Here is a 22250-nt window from a genome sequence, read left to right on the forward strand (position 1 = left end):
AGGGGTGCTACATAAACTCATCATCCTCTCCTTCCCTCTATAACAGTACAAAATAACTCGGCAAAACACAGTAAAACAGCTAAACAACTAAACACATTTGTTCAAAAACCCACACTTAAACCCAAATCCGTCCAGACAGACAAAGGGAATGGTATCCCACAATTCCTTGCGGTTCCGATCTAACAGCAGCACCAAAACTACACCTACTTAATTGAATTCATTTTAATGAAGGCAAAATAAATGTCTGAAAACTACGTGTTATTTTTAAGCTGACTGAACTAAAAAAATGATTTATCTTAACTAAAGCAAATAATTAAGTTAGATCAAAGTAAAAAGTTTATCTTTCCAACATCCATATGTGGTCTTATCACCCTCTCATGGTGGAAAAAGTATTATCTGAGCTTCTTCATCCACTAAATCATCTTCAAATGGACACGCCATGCTGCTTCACCTCTCTGAAAACAAACTAACCTTCAACTAAACCTGCTCCAGACCAGGTTATGTTCAGAGCATGAGTTGCTACGGCAACTTGACATACCCTGAAACATACCTCCATTTCTGGAACCGAAAGCTGAGGTTATTCGCTTCCTTAGCCTCAAACTTACCGTGAGAGCTAGCATAACCTGCTTTCTGGAATATAAAAATTGTGTTTTTTGTGTTTTTAACATGTTCTTGTGGCATTCTACTGATGACAGAGGACATATATAAAGATAATTAGACTTTTATTATTTTAGTATTTCTTTATTCAAATTGTTGTGAATCAGGAGCAGATGAAAAAGTTCAGCTTGAAAAAGGTCGTATTCGTTACGGAGCAAATGCAATGGGTGAGCCACAAGCTCACAGCAGAAACTATGTCCTAGAAAACAAAACTATTTCTTTTTTTTCTTTCAATTTTGGCTAAAAGCAGCATAATCATAATTATAAGACAACTGGGAACACTTTTATGGTTGGAGTAGGACTTTAATAAACAGCTACTAGTTGCCTAATTCTGCAGGTATCACGACAGAGGAGGCGCAACTTTTAAATTACTTCAGCCTCCTTGTCCAGTCATTGCAATTCAGCCATGCCTAATTTTTACCAACACGTTAGTGAAGGTACAGGCCAAGTAACAAATCTTTAAGAACAAGTTTGTGTCCAATTACAGGTTTCACAGCAAATTTTTCTTTTTTGAAACTGATGTTATGTGGCTAAAAGTTAACAAACATTATTCCAAAGATCCACTGCCACTAATGTTCAATTTTCTTGCCAGTAACCAAGTAATCCAAAACGACTCTAATCCTCTGTCAGGAGTCCTGCTCTCCTCAGCACTTGGTCCACATTAGGAATCAATTTTTCCTGGAAGTCCCACAGTCGCTTGTCCTCATTTAGCTCCTCCCATTGTAATGACTTTAACAGAGCCACGCGAACGTGAATGATGCGACAGATCTGCATTGGAACGTAGAACTGTTCTCCAAGATTCCTAAGCAATTGATGCACAGACGTCTGCTCCACCAACCTGGAACATTTGGAAGAGAAAGTCTCAAACTTTAAATACAGAATTTTGAATTGTTGCTTTTGTTATCTGAAGGTGCTAGCATTACCCATACTTCTTTCTGAAGTAAAGGTAACCACATTTTTACAAACCGTTTGGAAACTTATTTAGACTTTGCTTTATTCAGTTGTTTTTGGTTGTCTTATGGAAAGATTTTTTATCCAACCAATCTTTTGGTTGTTTGTGGGAAAGGTGGGCAGATTTATAATAGAATGGATGTGTAAGCATGTTGTGATGGATACAAAGAAAAAAACCTCTTCTTTCTGGTCAGAACTTGGTGAAGAACTAATTAACTAAAAAAACTAAAAAAATGGATCATTAAATGCTTTGATGCTCCTGTCTGTCTGAAAGGGTGTTGTCAGGAAGAGGATGTAAAAACCAAAGCCAAATCAAATAAGGAAACCGCTGATTTGCAGTGGTGACCCTTGATAAGTGCTAAAGAGCAGCCAAAAGGCAAAGAAGGATTTTAGAGAGTAGATAAAAGTAACACCCACAAAGCCTCACTCTATAACTGTGTACATTAAAGCTTTACGTAAATTTGGAAAACTGAACGCATTCTGTACAGGAGACATGGCACAGAAGAAAATTTATTGATTGACAAGGTCAACACCCAATCAGGGCATGGTACACAGTGTCCTGTTGAAAAAAAAAACATACAAGAAATTGCACTGAATAATCTGTGTGACCGCAAAAGGAGAACCACAGTATAGCGAGGGATCATTGTACACAAATGTTGATCTGTCAGGAGACTGGAGGTGGGGTCTATGACCATTTCCTATTCTGATGGGGCATCAATTTCAATGTATGTGACCATGTTGGTGGGAACATGTCTCTTTCATCATTACCTTACTTTGGATTCTAACATTTCCATTAGAGCTAGCTTACTATAGGCTTCAGTAATTATTGCAAGTGTTTATCAGGTTATCCATGCCTTAATTTAGAGTCACATTTTCGCCTTTCATTGTATTGCCTATACTTGGCTGACTGTAACATCAACAAACCCCCAGACTTCCTGATAATAGGCATTTATTACTTTGTTTGTTTTGTTTTGCAAAAATGGACATATAAAGGAACCTAACAGTTCTTGGAACAGTCCAGTAAGACTGTTGTAAAGCCAAAAGCTTAAGTCCCTTTACAGTCAAAGTCTCCGTTAAAGTAAATGGAGGCAGCTTGTTAGAAACTGTCTTGACTTCAGTTTTTATTTATTAAATAAATAAATGCAGTTGTTGCCAAAGTAACTGAAATTTCCCTTACCTTGGCTGAACTATCATCTTGTATGGATGATAGGTTGAGTTTGGGTCTTCTCTGTAGATGTGCTCCAGAATGTTAATTCCTGGCACATTGCTCCATCGATGAAGATGGAATTTTCGACTTGGCTCAAAGTATTTCTTTGGAAAGATGTGGTTTTCAATGAGGAACTCTGCTACCTACAGAACAGCAAGAGTTTGCCATGATTTGAAAGTAGTAAAGTTGTCTTTCATGTGCACAATGGAATGACTTACATTTGGATGCTGTGATTGCAGCATATCCATCATAGAGTTCAGGTTGTCATGTTGGTATGGCATTATGATCTCATCTATATCATTCAGCAGGACATAGCGTGAACGCTCCATGGATCTATAGATGCACTCGTTGAGGGTGGTGAGTTGACCAAAGTAGTGGAGGTCTCCTCCATGTTCTTTGAAGTTCCAGCCTCTGGATGGATTCAGGTACCTGTCGATGGGCCATGGAACCATTTCAACAAAACCTTCCTGACTGTAGCTCTTCAGAAGACGGTTAAGTTCAAGCCCACAGCTGGTATTATAGATCACCACTCTGTTCACCCCCAGCAACCTGAAGAGAAAAACAAAACAGACTTAGTTAAAAAGCAGACATTTTGTCAGCATTCATCTACTGGACAAGCAGGGATGGCGTTCTTCTTCTTTTTCTTTTTCTACTGTTTACAAGTGCCTGCAATCTGCACTTAGAAGAGGCTTGGTGCGAAATGTCTAGGCAGTGCAAATCTTGCTCCAGGCGTTTTCTTTTCCAGCTCTATTACATTCCATGAAAGTGTCATATAAATCTGGTTGTGCACAAACCGTAAATATTTATTTCTCCTCTATGATCAACTTTAAAACGGGACTTCCATTAAATTAAAAGGGACACAATCCTTACATCACTATCAAAACAGAGTCCCTGACTGGTCAAAGACTTAACTTGATTTAAATTTTTAATGTACGTTCAATGGCCGTTTCGTACATAGAGCCTGAAAGAAGTCATTTCTGTCAGACAACTCTTGCAGTAAGAAATATTTATTTCCACATACTTAATATTCACATCCTTTAAGTTGGCATTCACATCTTTCGTTTTGGCATAAGGCTCCGTTCAATTCCATAATATAATTTTCCATAAAACTTTCGGGTAACAAAAACCCCCCTTAACGGAGCCCACAGGTGGAAGCCGGGGAGGAGGGAGGGGCGACGAATGAGCACTGAAGGTAAGAAAGAGAATGAACAACTGCGCACCTGGCTTAAATAGGACGCTGAGCAGGTGAGTTAATTAACTGAGCCGCCCTATGAGTAACCTGTAAAACACTGCCGAGTGTGCCTTCCAGAAATTGCGACGGGTCGCTTATTAAAACTTGCGTAGCTATGCGTGAACGCAAGAGTTTTGAACACAGAAGCCCAAAACACATTTACATACTTTTTATTGGAAGTGACTGCTTTGCCAGGAGTGATGGCAATGTAGCTTTAGAGTTCTGATCATTTATGTCTTATGGAAGTTTTTCTGGAGCATAATTAATAATAAAACTCAAAACCTGAAATGCTTTTTCATTTTTTAAAATGAAGCTGCATTTGTTGACTCAAAATTAAAAAGAAAAAGCAATCCACCAAAATGCTTTTTCATTTTCTTCTTCAACATCGCTTTTTCTGTCACTTAATTAAAATGATAAAGAAAATGGTATTTGATTTTCATTTGATTTCATTTTGAAAACGTTCTCTTGTTCTGTAGCCAAATTCATTAAGAAACATCTAATTTGATCATTAAAGTGGATTAACAGAAATGCTTTTTCATTTTCTTCTTTAACATCGCTCATTCTGTGACATCCTTAAAGCGAAAATGCAAAGAGGGGATTGCATTTGGGTTTTCAAATTCACCCCGCAAAAACTGTAGCAAAACTCAATACCAGTGAGCATTTCCAGGGGGGGCGGGCGATGACTTCATATTCACTGTTCTTCTGCACTGTTTGCCCTCCCGGCAGTGTTGCCAGATTGGGCGGTTTGGGTTCAAATTTGTGGGTAAAATGGCTTTAGGGGAGTGGGCATTGTTTGAGTGATTTTAGGGTCGGTTTGGCAGTTCTTATTTTTTCACTAAAATATTTCACCGGACTGCGTGGCTGTTGGAGTTCTGCGAAGCTTCTACTGGAGTTCCATGAACGCACCAGGCAGAGTGTGGGAGGAGCTACCAGCTAATGTTTTTAGCCGGATCGCTACATGGAGGGGTGTCTGTGTCACTAACTATCTCACTTACAATGCATGGTAGACACAGAGAATGTTCAGAGATCAGGTTTATTTATTTAAAAGAGTTCTACATGGTAATGATGTTTCCGTGTTCGAGTTCATCCCAGAGAGTCTCTGCTTCAGCTTCCAGGCATGACGGCCGCTGCAGGATGCGGTTTTTCATCTGTCTCTGACCGAGTCTGAAAGCTTCTGCGTTAACCCGAGAGGGAAAAAATTAAAACCAGATTTATAATTATTGTATTGATGCAAATGAAAAAAAATTATCATAAGAGTCAGGAGAAGGGTTTAGGATCAGGCTAATATACGTGTCAACAACAACGTTTAGCTTCTGATGTATTTAAACTCCATGAAGGCAATGCCACAATGTGCATCTTGGCTGTAAATATGTTGGAAAAATTATTTTGTCTGGTCATGATTGCATACATAAATTCTCATGATTGCACGGTTTCTCAGGATTGCCCAAGGCGGCACATCCGCCTTCAAAAGCCGCCTCACAGCTCCTCTGCTCAGAGACTCGGTTCTCCCGGGAGACACGGTGATAGTCAGACGGACTGACGTCTGAAGCGTCCTCCGGAGCGTTGTGCGTTACAAAGCACCCTTCCTTTCACTTCACAAAAACACGAAGACTCCGGCAGCACTGATCAGACGTGCTCGGCTCGCTCAGAACATGTAGCCACACCGAGTGAGCACTGACGTCATCGCCCCGCCCCCCCAGGAGTGACTTTTTATTTTTGAGTCATTTGATGCAGTTACATTGTGAAAGTGAAAAAGCATTTCTGTTAATCCATTTTAATTGATCAAATGAGATATTTCTAACTGAATTTTGTTACACATTTACTAGAGAACTTTTTGAAAATGAAATGTCAAATACCATTTTCTTTATCATTTGAATTAAGTGACAGAATAAAAGAAGAAAAGGAAAAAGCATTCTGGCTGATTGCTTTTTCTTTTTAATTTTGAGTCAACAAATGCAGCTTCATTTTGAAAATATAAAAGCATTTTCAGGTTTTGCTTTTTAATTTTTAATTATGCTACAGAAAAACTTCCATAATATCTTGGCTGTTGTGAAACAAGAAAACAAATTGCTGAAAGTTGGCTATGAACAACAATAGAATGCTGTACTGTGTCGTACCAAATAGTAAATGGTGCATCCTCGTATACTTTTGATGCACTTTTCTCAAAGGCCCAAAGAGCTTTACAGTCACAGTCCCATTCACACACATATGTGTTTGTGTTGTGATTTTTTTTTGGCGTGATTGGCACCTTAAGGCCACCGTATGAAAAACCACATCAGCATTTCAGCACCACTGGTTTATGTAAAAATCTTCATTGAAAAGTTATTTTAACATATTGCTTGGACTGGTTTTCTCTCTCCCTTTTATAACAAAAATTAAATCCATTTAAAAAAATATTGTGATCTTGTAGATGGAGTAAATCACCTTTACTCATTGCTTGCAGTTAAGTGTTGAATTCCATAACCACAGAACTTTGGTTTCACTCATGAGACTTGGAACTGACACATTTAATGAGGTCGACTGGAAAAAAAGAAACCTTCCTATAATTTGATGGAAACCTGAAAAAATACAACAATGCATAGCAATTGAGAACCTAAAACACTCATTAAAGAAAGCATTTTAACATTTGAGTTCAAACTGCAGCTTTCTTACCTGTACATTTCCAGAGTTTGTGCAAACTGAAGCACATTGTTGTAAGTCCCAAAGAGGGTAGAAATGCAGACGGTTAAGTCCAATTTATTCTCCTCCTTGTTTGAGGTCTTTTTGTTTTTTATAGGTATCCAAAGTTGTTCTGATCTTGTAGCTGTGCTTGGTGCTGTCAGAAGGGTGACATGTGTGGCATCGCAGTTATCAGGGATCTGACACAGGACGTCCATGGTGCCGTAGGGAAAACCAAAGTGGTCAGAGTGTGGTAGAATGATGGAAGGTGTAGTTTCACTTACTAACCCTGCACAGCATAAGGAGCAGTAAAGGGCATCAACTGAGTCTCTCTTAAAAATACCAATGATGCGCAAGTCAAACCCTCCTGATCTTTGGTCCATGTAGGCTGACACCAGCAGGTGTTTGGTGTGTTTTAGTGGAGTGATGCTTTGCTGGGAGATCATCCTAGGACAGATAACCGAAGGATTGTGTCGTTCTCGAATCAGCTCGCCTACTGTTGAGTTTGTCCAACTGTAGCCCATTATGATGATGATGGGAGTAATGATGAAGAGCAGGACTGTGATCTTCTTCAGGTATGTATTTTTTTTCATCCTTGCTGTTGAAATTAATATTCCCAACCTGAGAAGAACAGAGCCAGATTAAAAATCTGGTTTATCACCTGTCTCCAGGACATAGACTAGTCCAAACCTCAGGCTAATGTCACATGCTCTGCCAGAAATATGGCCTTATTCCAAATATGATGATCAGACAAAGACAAGTTGGTTTTTTATTCAGTAAACAGATCAGTCAGCAACGGCTTACCATGGAAAATAAATGTCACAAAATCTGACAAAAGGAAATAACTTCTTTGCACAAGAAAGGTGAGGGCTGCAAAAACATCAGCAAAGCTTTACAAATCAGTCAAAATACTGTAGCGAAAGTGATCCAACAATTTAAGAAAGATGGAAGTGCAAACATCTTATAGAGACGTCCAGGCCGTCCACGGAAGCTAGCTTCTCGACAGGAGCGTCTTCTGGGAAGGGTTGAAGAAAATCGCCTTGCAAGTTCACTGCAGTTAGCTAAAGCAGTGGAAAGCCAAACTGGAGTGACTGTTTCTCGTGACACCATATTGTGAACACTGCAGAGGAATGTCATGCGTGGTTATCATCCACAAAAGAAGCCTCTCCTGTAGCCCATGCACAAAAAAAGCACGCCTTTGCTAGAGCCCATGCTGAAAAAGAGGAAGACTACTGGGACTCCATACTCTGGAGTGATGAGACAAAGATCACCGTTTTGGAATTGATGGTTTTAAAAGGAGGGGCCTTTAAAGGGTTAAAAGCACTACCTTCGCTCCAAACCCAAAGAGTTACTGAAAGCCTTTAACTTTTCCCAAGTGCGAACTTTTGGCATAGTTCCTTGGTTTCTGTTTCCATGTTTGTTTTGGCAAATTGTTTGACGGATGAGAAAAATGTTAATTTGACAGGTAACAATAGTGCAACCTCCTCCTCACCAGTATGAAAAGATAACACATCACAGCTTGTAATTGTTTTGCTATCTAGTTCTTTTGTACCTGCAAAGTCTCCCCAGAGGATTTGACTTACCTGTTATTAATTTAGGTGTGTTTTGTTATTACTGTTCTGATCTGGCATTGTTATGGTGGCTCAGGTGCAGCATGTGGTTGAACAGGTTACAGTTGACCTGACGGGACCTTAACCAAAAATAGTGTTTCTAAAGCTTTAGCCATGCTTCATTCTTAGAATAAGACCTCCTGACATGTTGCTTTTTGTACTTTCAAGTAAGTGCTCTTGCATTTTTTTCCCTCCAAGAAGGGATAGCTGAATTCCTTATTTATTCCTTTACAATCTTAGCTTTTGCTGCACTTGTTTTCAATTTTTCTGACAAGTTTGGGCCACAATAAAAAAATAAAATGGAATAAAAATCACTGAAACAGCAGGAGGAAAGGCTCAGTTGGGTCCTGATAAAAAGATGAATGTGACACCATTGTGAATTGCTGAAAATTAACATTTAATAATGAAGAAAGCACCTCTTTAATGTAGGTGAATTCTAATCCCACCCACTATTTAAGAATAACAATAACAGCATTTTTTTAGAAATCCTTCTGTGTTTTTGCACCATCACATTTTTTTTCTATTTCATCATTTAAATCCCTGGACTTTTTTCATGTGTTGCCACATGTAGTAATAACACAAAATGTTTCGTCTTGTAGAGTTAAACAGCAAGTTAAGATGTCAAACAGAAGAATCAAAGAAAGTCAAATGGAGAAAAGTTGTATATATATATTTAAGTTGACATATTTTTTGCTATTTTGTTAACATCACCAAAAATGTTAACATGTTTTTACGTCTGAATCACTTTAAAGAAGTTTTTTGGAACAACACAATAAAGGATCACTTAAAATAAGGAAGAAACTGCAAAAAGTATCAAACCTCATCCAGCAGGAAGATACTCCAGGAATTTTGGCAATAATGTAGAAAAAAAGACATTTAACTTACAGATGTTTGCTGAAGCGAAGCCTCTTTTTTTGCTGAAGAAGAGCTGTGTGCAGTTCTACTGCATATTTTGAGAAACCCCTCCTACTTTTACAGATGCCCATTAATCTACAGCATTACCTGGAACCGGTTGTGATAAACCGACCAGAAGGCGGAGACGTCTGAGTCATTTAATCAGCAGAAAGCAGTAGAAACAAGGTGGTAGGTAGAAGCCCAGGATAGCGCAATCCTAATCTAGTCCTAATCCTAGTCTTGTCAAAAGTGTATTCAGTTTGGGTTCTTTTGTGTATCTACAAAACACAAATGATATTTTCTGCTGTGTCTTTTATGCATCAGTGGCTAACGCTCCAGAAAGAGGACAAATAAGACTTCTTTTCAGCTGTAGGAACGCTTTGTGTTGCTTTTTGAAGGTTCTCAGAGGAAAACCAAAGTGTGTTTAGTAGACGCAATATCAGATCTCTGGAGGGCATCACTTTTGTGATGACACAGGTCAAGTAGACTGTCTTTCATGGTTTGGTAGGTCACATTTATTTTAATAAATTTTCAGTTCTTGATGGTTATTAACTTCTTTCTTTATTATCATACTGGTAACTACTTGCACTCAAGTTACAAATATGTGAATTTTCTCAGCCCAACCCTCTGATCCCAGGTACTTTTGAAGAGAAAAAACTTCAAGGAAACAAGTTCAAGCTGTTCGTATAACTGTGAAAGAAGGGATGGAATGTAGAGAAAAAGCTGAAGAGAGTTGATGCTGAATTCAGCTTAGATCCCTTAAAAACGGTAGGAATGAAGAATAAAAGGATAATACAGATTTTTTTTACAGCTTTAGTGATGTCAGTCAGGCAATCAGCCCACCTTTTCATTATCTATGATTTTAGCATCACATGGATACACAAAAATAGTCCTGCCCATAGAAACTTATTTTATCATTTTGTGCATTTTTGCAAATTACCTTCAAAGGTTCAAATACATAAAATCATGTTTTGTTTTGTTTTTTGCATTTGTAAATTAAGTTCAAATGCGTTGACAAATACAATAATAGTTCATCAGCTTGTTTTTGCCAGCTGACAGCTTATAAAATACACACCAGATCATATTTGGCCTGCAGAGAACATTTCTTGGATAGTTTCTTGTGTATAAATTATTCATATACTGTATTACAGATGTGCTCAGCACACATTTGACCCTCAGTAACTATTTCTAGTATTTTTTTCTTCTTTGATATATATATTTTGCTTTCAAAAACTTTTATTTTGCTTTCGAAAACGTGTTTTGCGTTTGAGAAACGCATGTTTTTGCATGCGTTGTGTCAAATCTCGCTTTTGTCTTATCTTTCTTTTTGCTGACCACTTTGAGCTTTTCAATAATTTTTTATTCTATCTTTTTGCTTTCAAAAATGTGTTTTGATTTTGCTGACTACTCTGAGCGCGGCTTAGCGTGACAAGACTGCCACTATTGCCGCCGCCAAAAAAGTTTTTGCATGCATTGTTTGTCATCTCACTTTTTTATTATCTTTGATTTTGCTGAGTTAAGTTTCAGTTTGACGTGACAACGCTGCCATCAAACAGCTGCTGATTGGTCCAGATTCTAACCAATCAAATCGCCGTATTTATCTAACATGGTGTCTGCTACCGAGGCTCAGAGGCTGAACCAGGGGGGTATTCCAGGAAGCATGTTTAAACTACCCTGACTTTAAGCCTGAACTCTGGCTGAAATCCGCCTGAACTTGCTTACTCTGGGTATGTCTGTTCCAAAAGACCGGATATGAGTTAGAGTAATTACGCTCCACTTGTTAACCCTGGGTTAATGCACGTGCACAGCAAGTACATAAAGACATTCTCAATAGATCAATGATTTACGGAGTCACCATGGAAACGCGTGGGGAAAAAAAAGAGAGTTCTATACTTCAGTGAGACGGAGTCTGAGATTTTAATGACGGCGTATGAAGATTATACGTCCATAAAAAAAGTAACACGGCTGCATCATCAGCAAAAGAAAGAGTTTCTGCTTGGAGAAAAAGAACAAAGTAAACGCACGAGTTTCTGATCTCATTTCCATTTTCATGTGACGCATATATATATATATATATATATATACACACAAATAACTTATCCAATTTTGCCAACTTAAATGAATTACATCTATTGGTAACAAGTAATTGAGTTAAATTTATTCAACCTAATTTCTTACGTCTATAAAACTCAATAGTTGTTAATACAACTGAAATTTACATATTTAACTATATGTCATATTACTCCAATTCAATTAATGTTTTTTTTAATGAATTAAAATTCTTGAACTCTCAAATGTCCAAGTTTGAGCCAGCAGATCCTCATTTTTATGACAATAAAAAGAACAAAAGAAGATGTACTGTGTGCGTTGATTCATTTAGGAATTTTCCAACATTGTTAAAATACTCTCTGCATGTAGGGGTGCTCAGGGCTCCAGACTAACTTTTTTCACTAGGAGCACTGTGGCCCCTAACTGAAAATTTTAGGGGCACAACCAGAAAATTTAGGGGCGCATACCGTAAATCAACATGCTAACCAAATCTACTAATTTCCACTGTATTATGTAATAAATACTTTAATAATAGATGCAGAAATTACAATGTGCTGTTTCACATTCAGTGTCACATTTTATTCTGCACTTTTGAAGATGCAACAAGAAGGTAAACTGACAGCACCATCTCTGTCATGACAGTACAACTAAGTAAAGAAAACGGATGGAAATTTATCTTTGTGACACCAAATAGGTGCAGCCAAGATGCACAATAAGTGTGTTTGAGATCACACAGGTGGACTCAACGCTGCACAGATCACCTGGTGTGTGACCTATATTTTTGTTTTTGCTCCAACATTAACTGTCAATCATCACAAAAATATTGCGAGAAAGGGGTGGGAGCAAGGGGCAAACCTACCCGGACACAGCTGGAAACTGAACTGACTGAAAGCTGCCCTACAGACTACAAAACAATGCATTATGGGACATGTGTCCTGATGGTTTTTGTAGTGGAGTGATTAATTAAAATAATTTTGAATAACAATTCATTAAAAAAGGCTACATACATCTCAAAACATTAAAATAATTATAAAATATATAATAACACAGATCATACTAAGGGGGAGAAGAATATTAAATCTAAATTGAATGTTAAGGACAACTCCAATTTCCTGTCCTCCTTCAGTCTTGCTGCAGATTCGATTTCATCTCATAGCCCCCCACCCCCCGACCCCCAGCCTGGTCTCCCCAATGATCCAGGCGAGGTGCCGGTTCATCTCAAACACGTCTATCATTGCATTTTCCCCACGTATTTTCAGTGCGTCTAAAACTAATGTTGTTTTTGCTCGCACGTGTTTAAAGTTCAAGCCCCGTTAGCTGTCACGCATGTAGGTGTGGGACATTTATTCTCCTCAGCTGACCCGACTCCCGCGGGACGGGAGCGGTGTGCTGCCGTAACAGCCGTGCATAAACCGTTTGATGCGCCGCCGTAACCGTAACCAAAACCTAAACCTTCCTCCGGGTCTGTGCGGCCCAGAGAAAAGTTCAGCACGGACTGCATGTATTTAGAAAATTACGAGCGAATAAATACGTTCTAAAGGAAAGTAAGGAACTCCTTAATGTGGTCTGGGGAGGGGGCTGTCAGGTTTCCTGCTTTCAAACCCTGTCATTGTCACGCCCCCCAAGAGTCATTTACCCCACTGTGATTGGTTGGTCAGTTCCGTGCACGACAATGAAAAAGTGTCATTCATACAAACTGGCGGGCTGCAGTAACATTAAACCTTCATATTAAGGCGGGGACCGCAAAATATCATCTTGGGGGCCGCAAATAGCCTGCGGGCCGCGAGTTTGAGACCCCTGCTGTACACTCTGGCACTGGTACACTAGCCGCAGGTCAGAAGAACGAATCAATAGTTCGCTTACCCATAGTTCAGACGCACATATCAGGTTGTGACATTTGTCTCCGTTTCCTTCCCACAGATGTTTACGCGCGCTCGATTATCTCTAGGCCCCTCCCCCTCCACGCATTTTAGCCACTCACAGTGGCTTTCCCTATTCTTCTCACACGCAGTGGCCGCCTCACACACAGGCATCACGCGAGAGTGTACATGCTCGCTTGTCATGAGTATGTGTGCGAGTGTGTGTGTGTTTGCGTGCGTGTGCGCTCGCATATCATTGATTATTTCATTGATCATTGACGTGCCCCTTCCACGTTTAATGTATAAAAAATACGGAGGGTGGGGGAGGCAAATTTACTGGTCGCACATGTGCGACTGGATGTAAAATTCAGTCGCACACTCTCAAATTTTGGTCGCAAAATGCAACCAATTGGTCGCAGTCTAGAGCCCTGGTGCTATATAAACTCATCATCCTCTCCCTCCCTCTCCCTCATGGTGCAGAGACTTGAGCAAAGTAGGACAAAACCCGGTAAAACACAGTAAAACAGCTAAACAACTAAACACATTTGGTCAAAAAGCCACACTTAAACCCAAATCCGTCCAGCCAGGCAAAGGGAATGATATCCCACAATCCCTTGCGGTGCCGATCTAACAGCAGCACCAAAGTTACACCTACTTAATTCAATTAATTTGAATGAAAGTAACATAACTGTCTGAAAACTACGTGTTATTTTTAAACTCACTTAACAAAAAAAAAAGATTTTTAATTATCTTAACTGAAGCAAATAATTAAGTTAGATCAAAGTAAAATAGTTTATTTTTCCAACATCCATATGTGGTGTTATCACCCTCTCACGGTGGAAAAAGTATTATCTGAGCTTCTTCATCCACTAAATCATCTTCAAATGGACACGCCATGCTGCTTCACCTCTCTGAAAACAAACTAACCTTCAACTAAACCTGCTCCAGACCAGGTTATGTTCAGAGCATGAGTTGCTATGGCAACTTGACATACCCTGAAACATACCTCCATTTCTGAAACCGAAAGCTGAGGTCATCAACTTCCTTAGCCTCAAACTTACCGTGAGAGCTAGCATAACCTGCTTTCTGGAATACCCTCCAGTTCTTCTTACCCTCAATGTTGTCTTTTTGGATGAAGACGTTTTCATTTTTTTTATAATTTTAACAGTAATTCATACTTCCTTTCTTTTTTAGCATTGGTTCATTTTTATTAAGTCAGATTTGTGAATTTATGGCTGATGATCTCCTGAAACTGTAAAGTTTATCTGCTGACATTAAATCAACAGGTCTGTGTGTGATCTGTGAATCCTGCAGAGCAAATTATTGGTAAAAAGTTTGATTTTCTTTAAGATCTGTTCGTTAAAACAAAACAATAAAAGATTTAAAACACATATTGTTTAATGCTGCACAAGTGTTTGGGATTAGATGAACAGCAATAATATGCAAAATAATGACGGCTCACCACAGGAGACTCAATGTATTTAACAGAAGAAGCATTTTTAACTTTTATGTTCATTTTCAAAGTGTCTTTGATTTAGAACTTGTGAGCGTTTGTCCAAAGTTACAAAAAATTAGTCGCAAAAAATGCTATTTTCTCTTAATATTTCAACATTTATTGATGAAAATAAAACAATAGTTCAGATACAAATCTTAAAAAGTTTAACTTACGGCGGGGTCAGAGCTCAGACTTTTTGTTTTTTTCTGCTGCAGGCATTTTAAACACGTTGGTCTCTACACTGACATGAATAAATACAAAACTCGGTTTGATTTTAGCTGCTTTGCTGCTCCTTCTGGGTTTAACTATGAGAGAAACGGGCCAGAATGGTTGAAAACGGCAGAACCCTGTTAGAACAGAACTGACACAAAGTCCATATAGACCTTTTTCACACTTCCGCATTTTTCGACCGGAAATACGTCAATGACGTGTAAAACAACTTCCTGTTAGCGTAGCAGCAGATATGAAGAATGGCAGAGTCGAAGAGTTGCAGTCTCTGTTGCGTTCCAGGCTGTTCGTCTTCCAACCAAAAACAGCCTTACCTTTCATTTCATTATTTTCCTGTGGATCCAAACCTGAAACCCAAATGGATATAGGCGATCCGAAGAGATGAAGGGCATAGTTTTAATGTAAACACAGGTAGCACCCTCTGCTGCCGGCACTTACTAACTTCGCTCCGGGATTGTGGTGCGGCTGCGTCGTTCGTCGCCTGAAGAGTGGTGTTGCCCCGAGTATTTTCCCTTGGAACAACTTTACTGATCCTTTGAGAAGGGAGTCAGAATATGACAGAACTTCAAACGTCAGGCTATGCAGCTAAGCTGTGAAGATACTAGCGACATGGTGGCTAAGCTAAGACAGTAAAGATGGATCACGACTACGTGACACACCCACCTGCAGGTAAGGTTGTTCATAATGTGTTTGGTTAACGTTAGTCAACTATGTGTACCGTTATTGGATACATGCATTTCTACCTGAACAAATTAATATTTATAATAAAAGATGTTCATGCTCTCACCTATTTTAATTACATGTATTTAATCACTTTTGAGCATTTTGTCATTTTGTAATTTCCTTAACAAAAATAAATGAAATGTATTTGTAATTAAATACTTAACATACTTTTCAAAACATGATTACTGTGTTGTGTTGAAAGGTAGCATTAATATATTAAGACTGATTTTTAATTTCTTTATCTTCACAGGTGCTCTGGATGAGGCTTTGGATTACATCCATGACTTAGAAGCCAAGTTCCTTTGCTGGAGCCAGGAGACGATGTCATGGCGGACAAAAGTTCCTCGTTCAAGACCTCCTAACTGACATTGGATCTAAGATCATCATTCCACCTTTTAAGCTTTCAACTCAATTCAGCAAGGAGGAAACAGAACAAACCGCAGCCATCACCCGCCTCAGAATTATGGTGGAAAGAGTGATCAGTAGGATAAAGTCCTTTCACATCAGGAACTCTCTGTGCCGCTCACACTGATGGGCAGTGTGAATCAGATCTGGCTTAACCGCCGTGTTTTGGCAAATTATCATGGACTTTTTTGTTTTGAAGAGTGAATTAATGTTTGGTATGTAAATAATGTATAATGTGCAAATAGTATGGAAAAATTTAGTGTTTCCACATATTCTTAAAATCTAATTAAATATAATTGTTATATTCGTAATGTTTTTCTGTTGAAATGTGACTGACTACACAAAAAAATTAGATGAACAAATAAAACAATTTTGGTCAAAATTGTGCCTCGTTTAATTTTTTGGTATGCAAATAACATCAAACATTTACAATAAAAAATAACATTACAGATCAACAGTAAGACAGAAGGCTGAACTGATTGTTAAAGACAAGATAAGTGTAATTTAAGGTATGCATTCATGCATTTGCCACAATATATATCCAAGTTCTCTTTCATTCCATCTCAGAAACCCATCCAACACAACCATGAGAGGTTGGGGCTGCACCTGGCATAATCTGCTTCCAGATGCCATCATATGGATCTGGCTGTGGTCCTACACAAGAGAAACACAACACACAAAAGTTAGACATAAGTGCATAACTACATTTCAATTTAATTCATTATATCTGCTGTAACCATAATTTGGTTAGTCATAAGATTAAAAAAAAAAAAAACTTAACTTGCTCACAAAGCAACAAAAAGTTAATTACCTGTATATGCCTTGTACAGTGTGGACCTCTGACCGTCCCTGCCAACTGTTTTGGGTTTTTGCACCATCAGCTCACTAACCGGTTCAGGATGGATTCCCTTATAAGTAAAAGGCAGAAAGCAATTAAAGTCTGTAGTAACTACTTGGGGTGTTTTTATAATAATTTAGAGTTGTTATGGATACACATACGTTCTTAAAAAATAATGACAATATGATCACAAACCCACCTGTGCCATCTTTGCAAGCCACTCGTGCAGGCCAGGGGGGTGGAGCAGCCTGCAGACCCAGCTGTGAATAATGTGCGGTCTGGAACAGGATGGCAACTATGTGATTGCAAAATCCTTTAGCAGCCACACAACTGCAGACGAAAGCTTTCAGGTTGGCACTTTCTGCGTCCAGTGATATCTAGACACAATAAATTATATAGGTTAAAATTAGGACATACTTATGTTGCTACATCAATGTTCAGAATGACATGAAACTATAACTGTCAATAGGGTGACCAGATTTGAGTTTGTAAAAAAGAGGAGTGAAGTGAGTTTGTGAGATATTTCATCGAGAGTAATTGGTGTTCAGAGCTGCATACATGAAGCAAATATAATTACATTTCATCTATGTTCAATGTTATTTTATTATATAAGTATCAAAAGAGAGGACATGTCCAGGAAAAGAGGACTTCTGCTCACCATACTTTCAGAAAAATAATACTAGTAAGTGAAGAAAGTGCCGCAACCGCAGCAAAATGAACACGCATACGGGCAACTTAACATTTCTTATTTACAGCTTCACCAAATTTTTGGGTGTTATGTTAATCTCATGCCTTTTCACTTAAACATACACACAACATATTCACTGCGATGCCTTATATTACAAATTAATAACACCAGGATTTACAGTTGACGTAAACACACAGAGTTACCGGTGATGCGGCTATGGCTAAAGCTAGCTGAAGCTTACCTTGGTAATGGTGGATAAACTCTTCGTGGACGAATTTATATCCCATGTCCAATTTGTTTCCTTTAGTGGACGATTGCATCTTCACACTCTTCATCACATCGGTGCTGGTGAACTTCGGAACACAGCTCAGGCTCTTCGAAAACACTCTAGGCTCTGCCATTCCTCCGCCAGCGAAGCACAAACCGGAACTAGGTTTACACGTTGATGACGTACTTCCGGTTTTTGCGAAAAAGGTCTATTTGCCTCCAAGCACTGTCAATATCAGACAGAGACACCTGATTGGTTAGAATCTGGACCAATCAGCAGCTGTTTGACGGCAGCTTTGTCACGTCAAACTGAAATTGAACTCAGCAAAATCAAAGATAGGAAAAAAGTGAGATGACACACAACGCATGTGAAAACGTTTTTGGCGGCGGCAATAGTGGCAGTTATGTCACGTTAAGCCGCGCTCAGAGTAGTCAGCAAAATCAAAACACGTTTTTGAAAGCAAAAAAATATCAAAGTAGAATAAAAGATTATTGAAAAGCAAATATTTAATATTTTCACCTTCAACTTAGACAGTTTATGTGAAACGTGGTGGCAGAAATATCACTCCATAATATAGCAGGGCTTCCACCGCACGTCTCTGTTAACATTGAGCCCTGCCGTCAGACATGAGGCACATCGCTTCAGAGCCTCACCCGGAGATTCAGCTCCGTCTGTCATCGCGCAACACTCAAATTCAGCGATTTTAACCTCAGAAACTGTGGAAAATGTGTTGAGTTGACTGAAAATGTATATTTAACACACATCAGTGGAAAATAATATTTACTTCATTTACCTTTTTCTATTTTATCACAATTATGACAGGTGAGGCTGTGACACTGATCATCAGGTGCTGTTGGATCACTCAGCAGCTAATGTTAATAATGTCATTATTTACCAAATATTGTAGATATTTTTATTAAGCATCTTTTCTGTGGTTTAGTTGGTGTTATAATCCATTTGACACAAAGACAGCAGGTAATACAGGAAAACAGCAGCACTTTATGAGATCATAAATAAACAATCGATCATTTTTTATGGATTGAGGTTTTTTGGAGGATTTCTACTGTTGGTGTTGCACAAAATTAGGAAAATGCCAAATATTTTTGGAGTTATCCCACTAATGAATTCTATCATTTAGTTTTTAATGTTTTATAAGACCTAAAAATAATATTCACAACAAGTTTTTATTTTAGATCCAATCCCTCTGATATGTTTCACAAAGACACACACAGGACGCCACACACCAAGAAATTATTGCTAAAATGATTCAGGAGTCCAGCTCTAAGAAATGAGAGAAATCCCCCACTATTCTCTCAGAGCTCTTCTCTGCTCTGGAGCTGACACAGCTCCACTGTCTGTGCTCACAGATCCAGTCTGTCCTCACATCTGTTTCCCTCACACTCCATCACTGTGGCGGCTCCTGGGAGGCGAGCTGGCGGCCAGACACTAAGAGACTCCAAAGCAAAGCCAGTCTGCTCGAGACTCCTGAACCTTATGATATTTTTTTATTTTCATTGAGATGATATTTATAAATTAGGTCCTCTGGTTTTATTTTTCCCTCTCGGGTTAAAGTGGGACAGCAAGGGGCTCTGGTTGCTTGGGTGGGGGGTGGGCGTGCAATTTGCCAGCAACTTGGCAGGGTTCCTGGGTTGGTGCCTTCTGGGTGCAGGGTAAGCAGTGCAGCCGACCGGGAACGGCAGCTGGGTGCCTGGTCGCCGTGGCGGGGGCTGGGGGGGGGGGCTTGGGATTCTGGGGTCAGCCAGTGTTTCGCCCGTGGCTGGTTGTTTGCTGCCAGCCCAAGCGGCAAACAACCAGCCATGAATAATACGGTGGCCCCCATGGCTGCCGTCTGGTACGGCTAGGCACGCCTGTCCTATGGCCTGGGGGCCCAGACGCCGGGTTCGCCTATGCTTCTCGGCGCCGGGGGGGTTGTTGGGTGGGCGGTCCCCCCCCCCTTGGCTGCTTTGGTCCCGTCGCCGGGGTGCTCCTGGCCTGGCCTCTCCCACCCTCTCCTGGTCTGGCTGGGTAGGATCTGGTTCCCCTTATGAACACACGGTTCACTTCGGCAGCATGCATGTATCTCCACCCCCACATGTACACTGCCACACTGCTCCCTGTCTGCTTCATCCCCCCTCCTAACCCACAGTGTCTTGATGGACAGATGTCTTCCACTCATCTTCGTGTCAGAATTTCACCTTTAATGTAATATTTGTCGTCTCAGCAGATCTGGTATAATTGTTACAGCTTAAAATAACTCATTCATTCATCTTCTAATCCATTTTTCCCCTTTTGGGGTCACAGGGCTGCTGGAGCCCGCCACTTGTGGGCAAAGGCATGGGAAACCCTGGACAGGTCGCCAGTCTTTCACAGGACAGAGTGTCTGCAATCACACATCCAGTCACATTCACACCTAGGGACAATTTAGATAAACTAATTCACCTATCAGGGCTCCAGACTAACTTTTTTCACTAGGAGCACTGTGGTAGAGGGCTGCATTGGGATTGGGTCCCGCCGGGTCCCGCGGGACCCAACGCAAATCTCGCGGGATTGGGCGGTTTGAATTGTACTGCGGGCGGGAGCGGGCGGCAAAAAAAAACTCTGCGGGATCAGTTTTGCCATGAATATCTCATGAATATATAATAGTGGACTACGTTAGGCTGTGCGGCTGTTGGAGTCTTATGTACTGAAGCTCCGTGAAGGCACCAGGTAGAGACGCCCAATGGCCTCTGTCATCTAACCTGTTGTTGGGGGTGTGCAACGCCCCGCCCCGCCTCTTAGAAATTGTGTTCTTTAAAGCCTGAGACCGCGGTCGCGTGTGGGCGGAGCTATCAGCTAAAGTTCTGGTCTGATCGCTGCATGGAGCGATGTGTGCATCAATGCATGGTAGACACGAAGAATGTGGAGAGATCAGGTTTATTATTTTAAAGAGTTCTGCTTGATAATCATGTTTCCATGTTTGAGTTCATAGAATCATCCCAGAGAAAGTCTCTGCTTCAACTCCTGCAGTGAAAGCTGCGTCTCAATCTGACGCCGTGTTTCCATCTCTCTGACAGAGTTTGAAGCCAAAGCCCCTCCCCCGCCTCTTTACCTGCTTTTCCTCTCTACCTGTTCACCTGTTCACATCCTCTGCAGCTTAGAGTTATTTTCCCCGCGCTCCCAGTGTGTTCTACACAGAGAGCGCAAAATACGGTCATAGCAGGTTAACACGTTAGTCGGAACGCTCTAGCGCAACAGAAGGATGAAAGAGCTGTTAATCTATCTGGCAACACTGCGCGGGATAAGGAAGAAGCAGAGGTTTCCTGACAGGGACATGATGTCAGTGGATGAAGCAGAAAAGAACCTCAAACGAGGTTCATCGTGTTCAGATCTGCGTGCCAATGCCCCACTGAGGCGCAAAACAGCAAAAACGGGAAAAGGCTGAAGCAAAAAAAAAAAAAAGTATTTTTCCGTCAGGAAAAAATTAATTCATAGATTTTCAGCTCTGTTGAACCATTACAATGTTTTTTTTCCTGAAAATGACTTTGACCTGCATCTATCCCAGCTGGTTCAGCGCGCTTCAGGCCGTCTGTCGTGGACAAACAATGTCGCGGACACACGCACACTTTTTTTACCGAACAGGATTTGTGAAAATATATTTAATGATTATGTTGCACATTACACAAAAGAGGAATGCATGAAAAGATGAGACTGGAGGAGGGACATGAATCTCTTTAATAATATCAATAAAAATACGTGTTTTTTTCTGCGGGACAGGAGACGATACAAAATCAATGCATCTCTATTACTGTGCGGGACTAAATTCTATGAGTTTTGCGGGTGCGGGCGGGAGTGGACATACATATTGCGGGTGCGGGCGGGAGTGTAACGCATACGTTGCGGGAGCGGGCGGGATTGGTCAGAAATTTGGCGGGTGCGGGCGGGAGCGGGATGAAGAAAATAGTCCCGCGCAGGGCTCTACACTGTGGCCCCTAACTGAAAATTTTAGGAGCACAACCAGAAAATTTAGGGGCGCATACCGTAAATCAACATTCTAACCAAATCTACTAATTTCCACTGTATTACTAATAAACACTTTGATAATAGATGCAGAGATTACAATGTGCTGTTTTAAATTCAGTGTCACATTTTATTCTGCACTTTTGAAGATGCAACAACAAGGTAAACTGACATCACCATCGCTGTCATGACAGTACACATAGTAAACAAAATACCATAAATTTAGAATAAAAAAAAAAGTTTTTAGTAACACAGTGATTACCGTAGTAACCTTTCGGTCATTTCACAGTTTCAAACAATACTTAAATGTATGTAAATATTAGAGGATGGAAATTCATGTTGGCGACACCAAATAGGTGCAGCCAAGATGCACAATAAGCGTGTTTGAGATCACCCAGATGGACGCAACGCTGCACAGATCACCTGGTGTGAGATGTATATTTTTGTTTTTGCTCCAACATCACCTGTCAATCAAAACAAAAATATCACCAGA

The 22250-nt window shown here is 40.1% G+C and overlaps 1 protein-coding gene and 2 long non-coding RNA genes across 3 annotated transcripts; 1 reads left to right on the forward strand and 2 right to left on the reverse strand.

Annotated features, from left to right (window-relative positions):
• Positions 1 to 312: 312 nt before the first annotated feature.
• LOC101175673 (beta-1,4-galactosyltransferase galt-1-like) lies at positions 313 to 7378 on the reverse strand. Its single transcript, XM_004076071.4, has 4 exons — positions 6699 to 7378; positions 3034 to 3364; positions 2786 to 2958; positions 313 to 1495 (listed from the first exon to the last, which is right to left on the reverse strand). The coding sequence occupies exons 1-4, from the start codon at positions 7295 to 7297 to the stop codon at positions 1273 to 1275; spliced, it is 1326 nt and encodes a 441-aa protein (XP_004076119.1). The 5' UTR covers positions 7298 to 7378; the 3' UTR covers positions 313 to 1272.
• Positions 7379 to 15370: 7992 nt separating this feature from the next.
• On the forward strand, positions 15371 to 16349 carry LOC144983601 (uncharacterized). The gene is made up of 2 exons (XR_013647327.1): positions 15371 to 15508; positions 15813 to 16349. It is a non-coding gene; the product is annotated as an uncharacterized LOC144983601 (long non-coding RNA).
• Positions 16350 to 16482: 133 nt separating this feature from the next.
• Positions 16483 to 17910, reverse strand: LOC144983600 (uncharacterized). The gene is made up of 4 exons (XR_013647326.1): positions 17735 to 17910; positions 17005 to 17182; positions 16779 to 16875; positions 16483 to 16621 (listed from the first exon to the last, which is right to left on the reverse strand). It is a non-coding gene; the product is annotated as an uncharacterized LOC144983600 (long non-coding RNA).
• Between the last annotated feature and the right edge of the window lie 4340 nt (positions 17911 to 22250).

The sequence above is a fragment of the Oryzias latipes genome, chromosome 14, assembly GCF_053564925.1.
Source record: "Oryzias latipes strain Hd-rR chromosome 14, Olatipes_Hd-rR_3.1".
Classification (NCBI taxonomy): Eukaryota; Metazoa; Chordata; class Actinopteri; order Beloniformes; family Adrianichthyidae; genus Oryzias; species Oryzias latipes.

What these genes read in the sequence shown, in the direction of transcription:
- LOC101175673 (XM_004076071.4), bottom strand. Translation starts at nt 7,297, where the DNA reads ATGAAAAAAAATACATACCTGAAGAAGATCACAGTCCTGCTCTTCATC. An exon ending in TGCAATCACAGCATCCAAAT is followed by an intron (nt 2,959 to 3,033) that starts GTAAGTCATTCC and finishes GCTGTTCTGTAG; the next exon opens with GTAGCAGAGTTCCTCATTGA. An exon ending in AAGATGATAGTTCAGCCAAG is followed by an intron (nt 1,496 to 2,785) that starts GTAAGGGAAATT and finishes CAAATGTTCCAG; the next exon opens with GTTGGTGGAGCAGACGTCTG.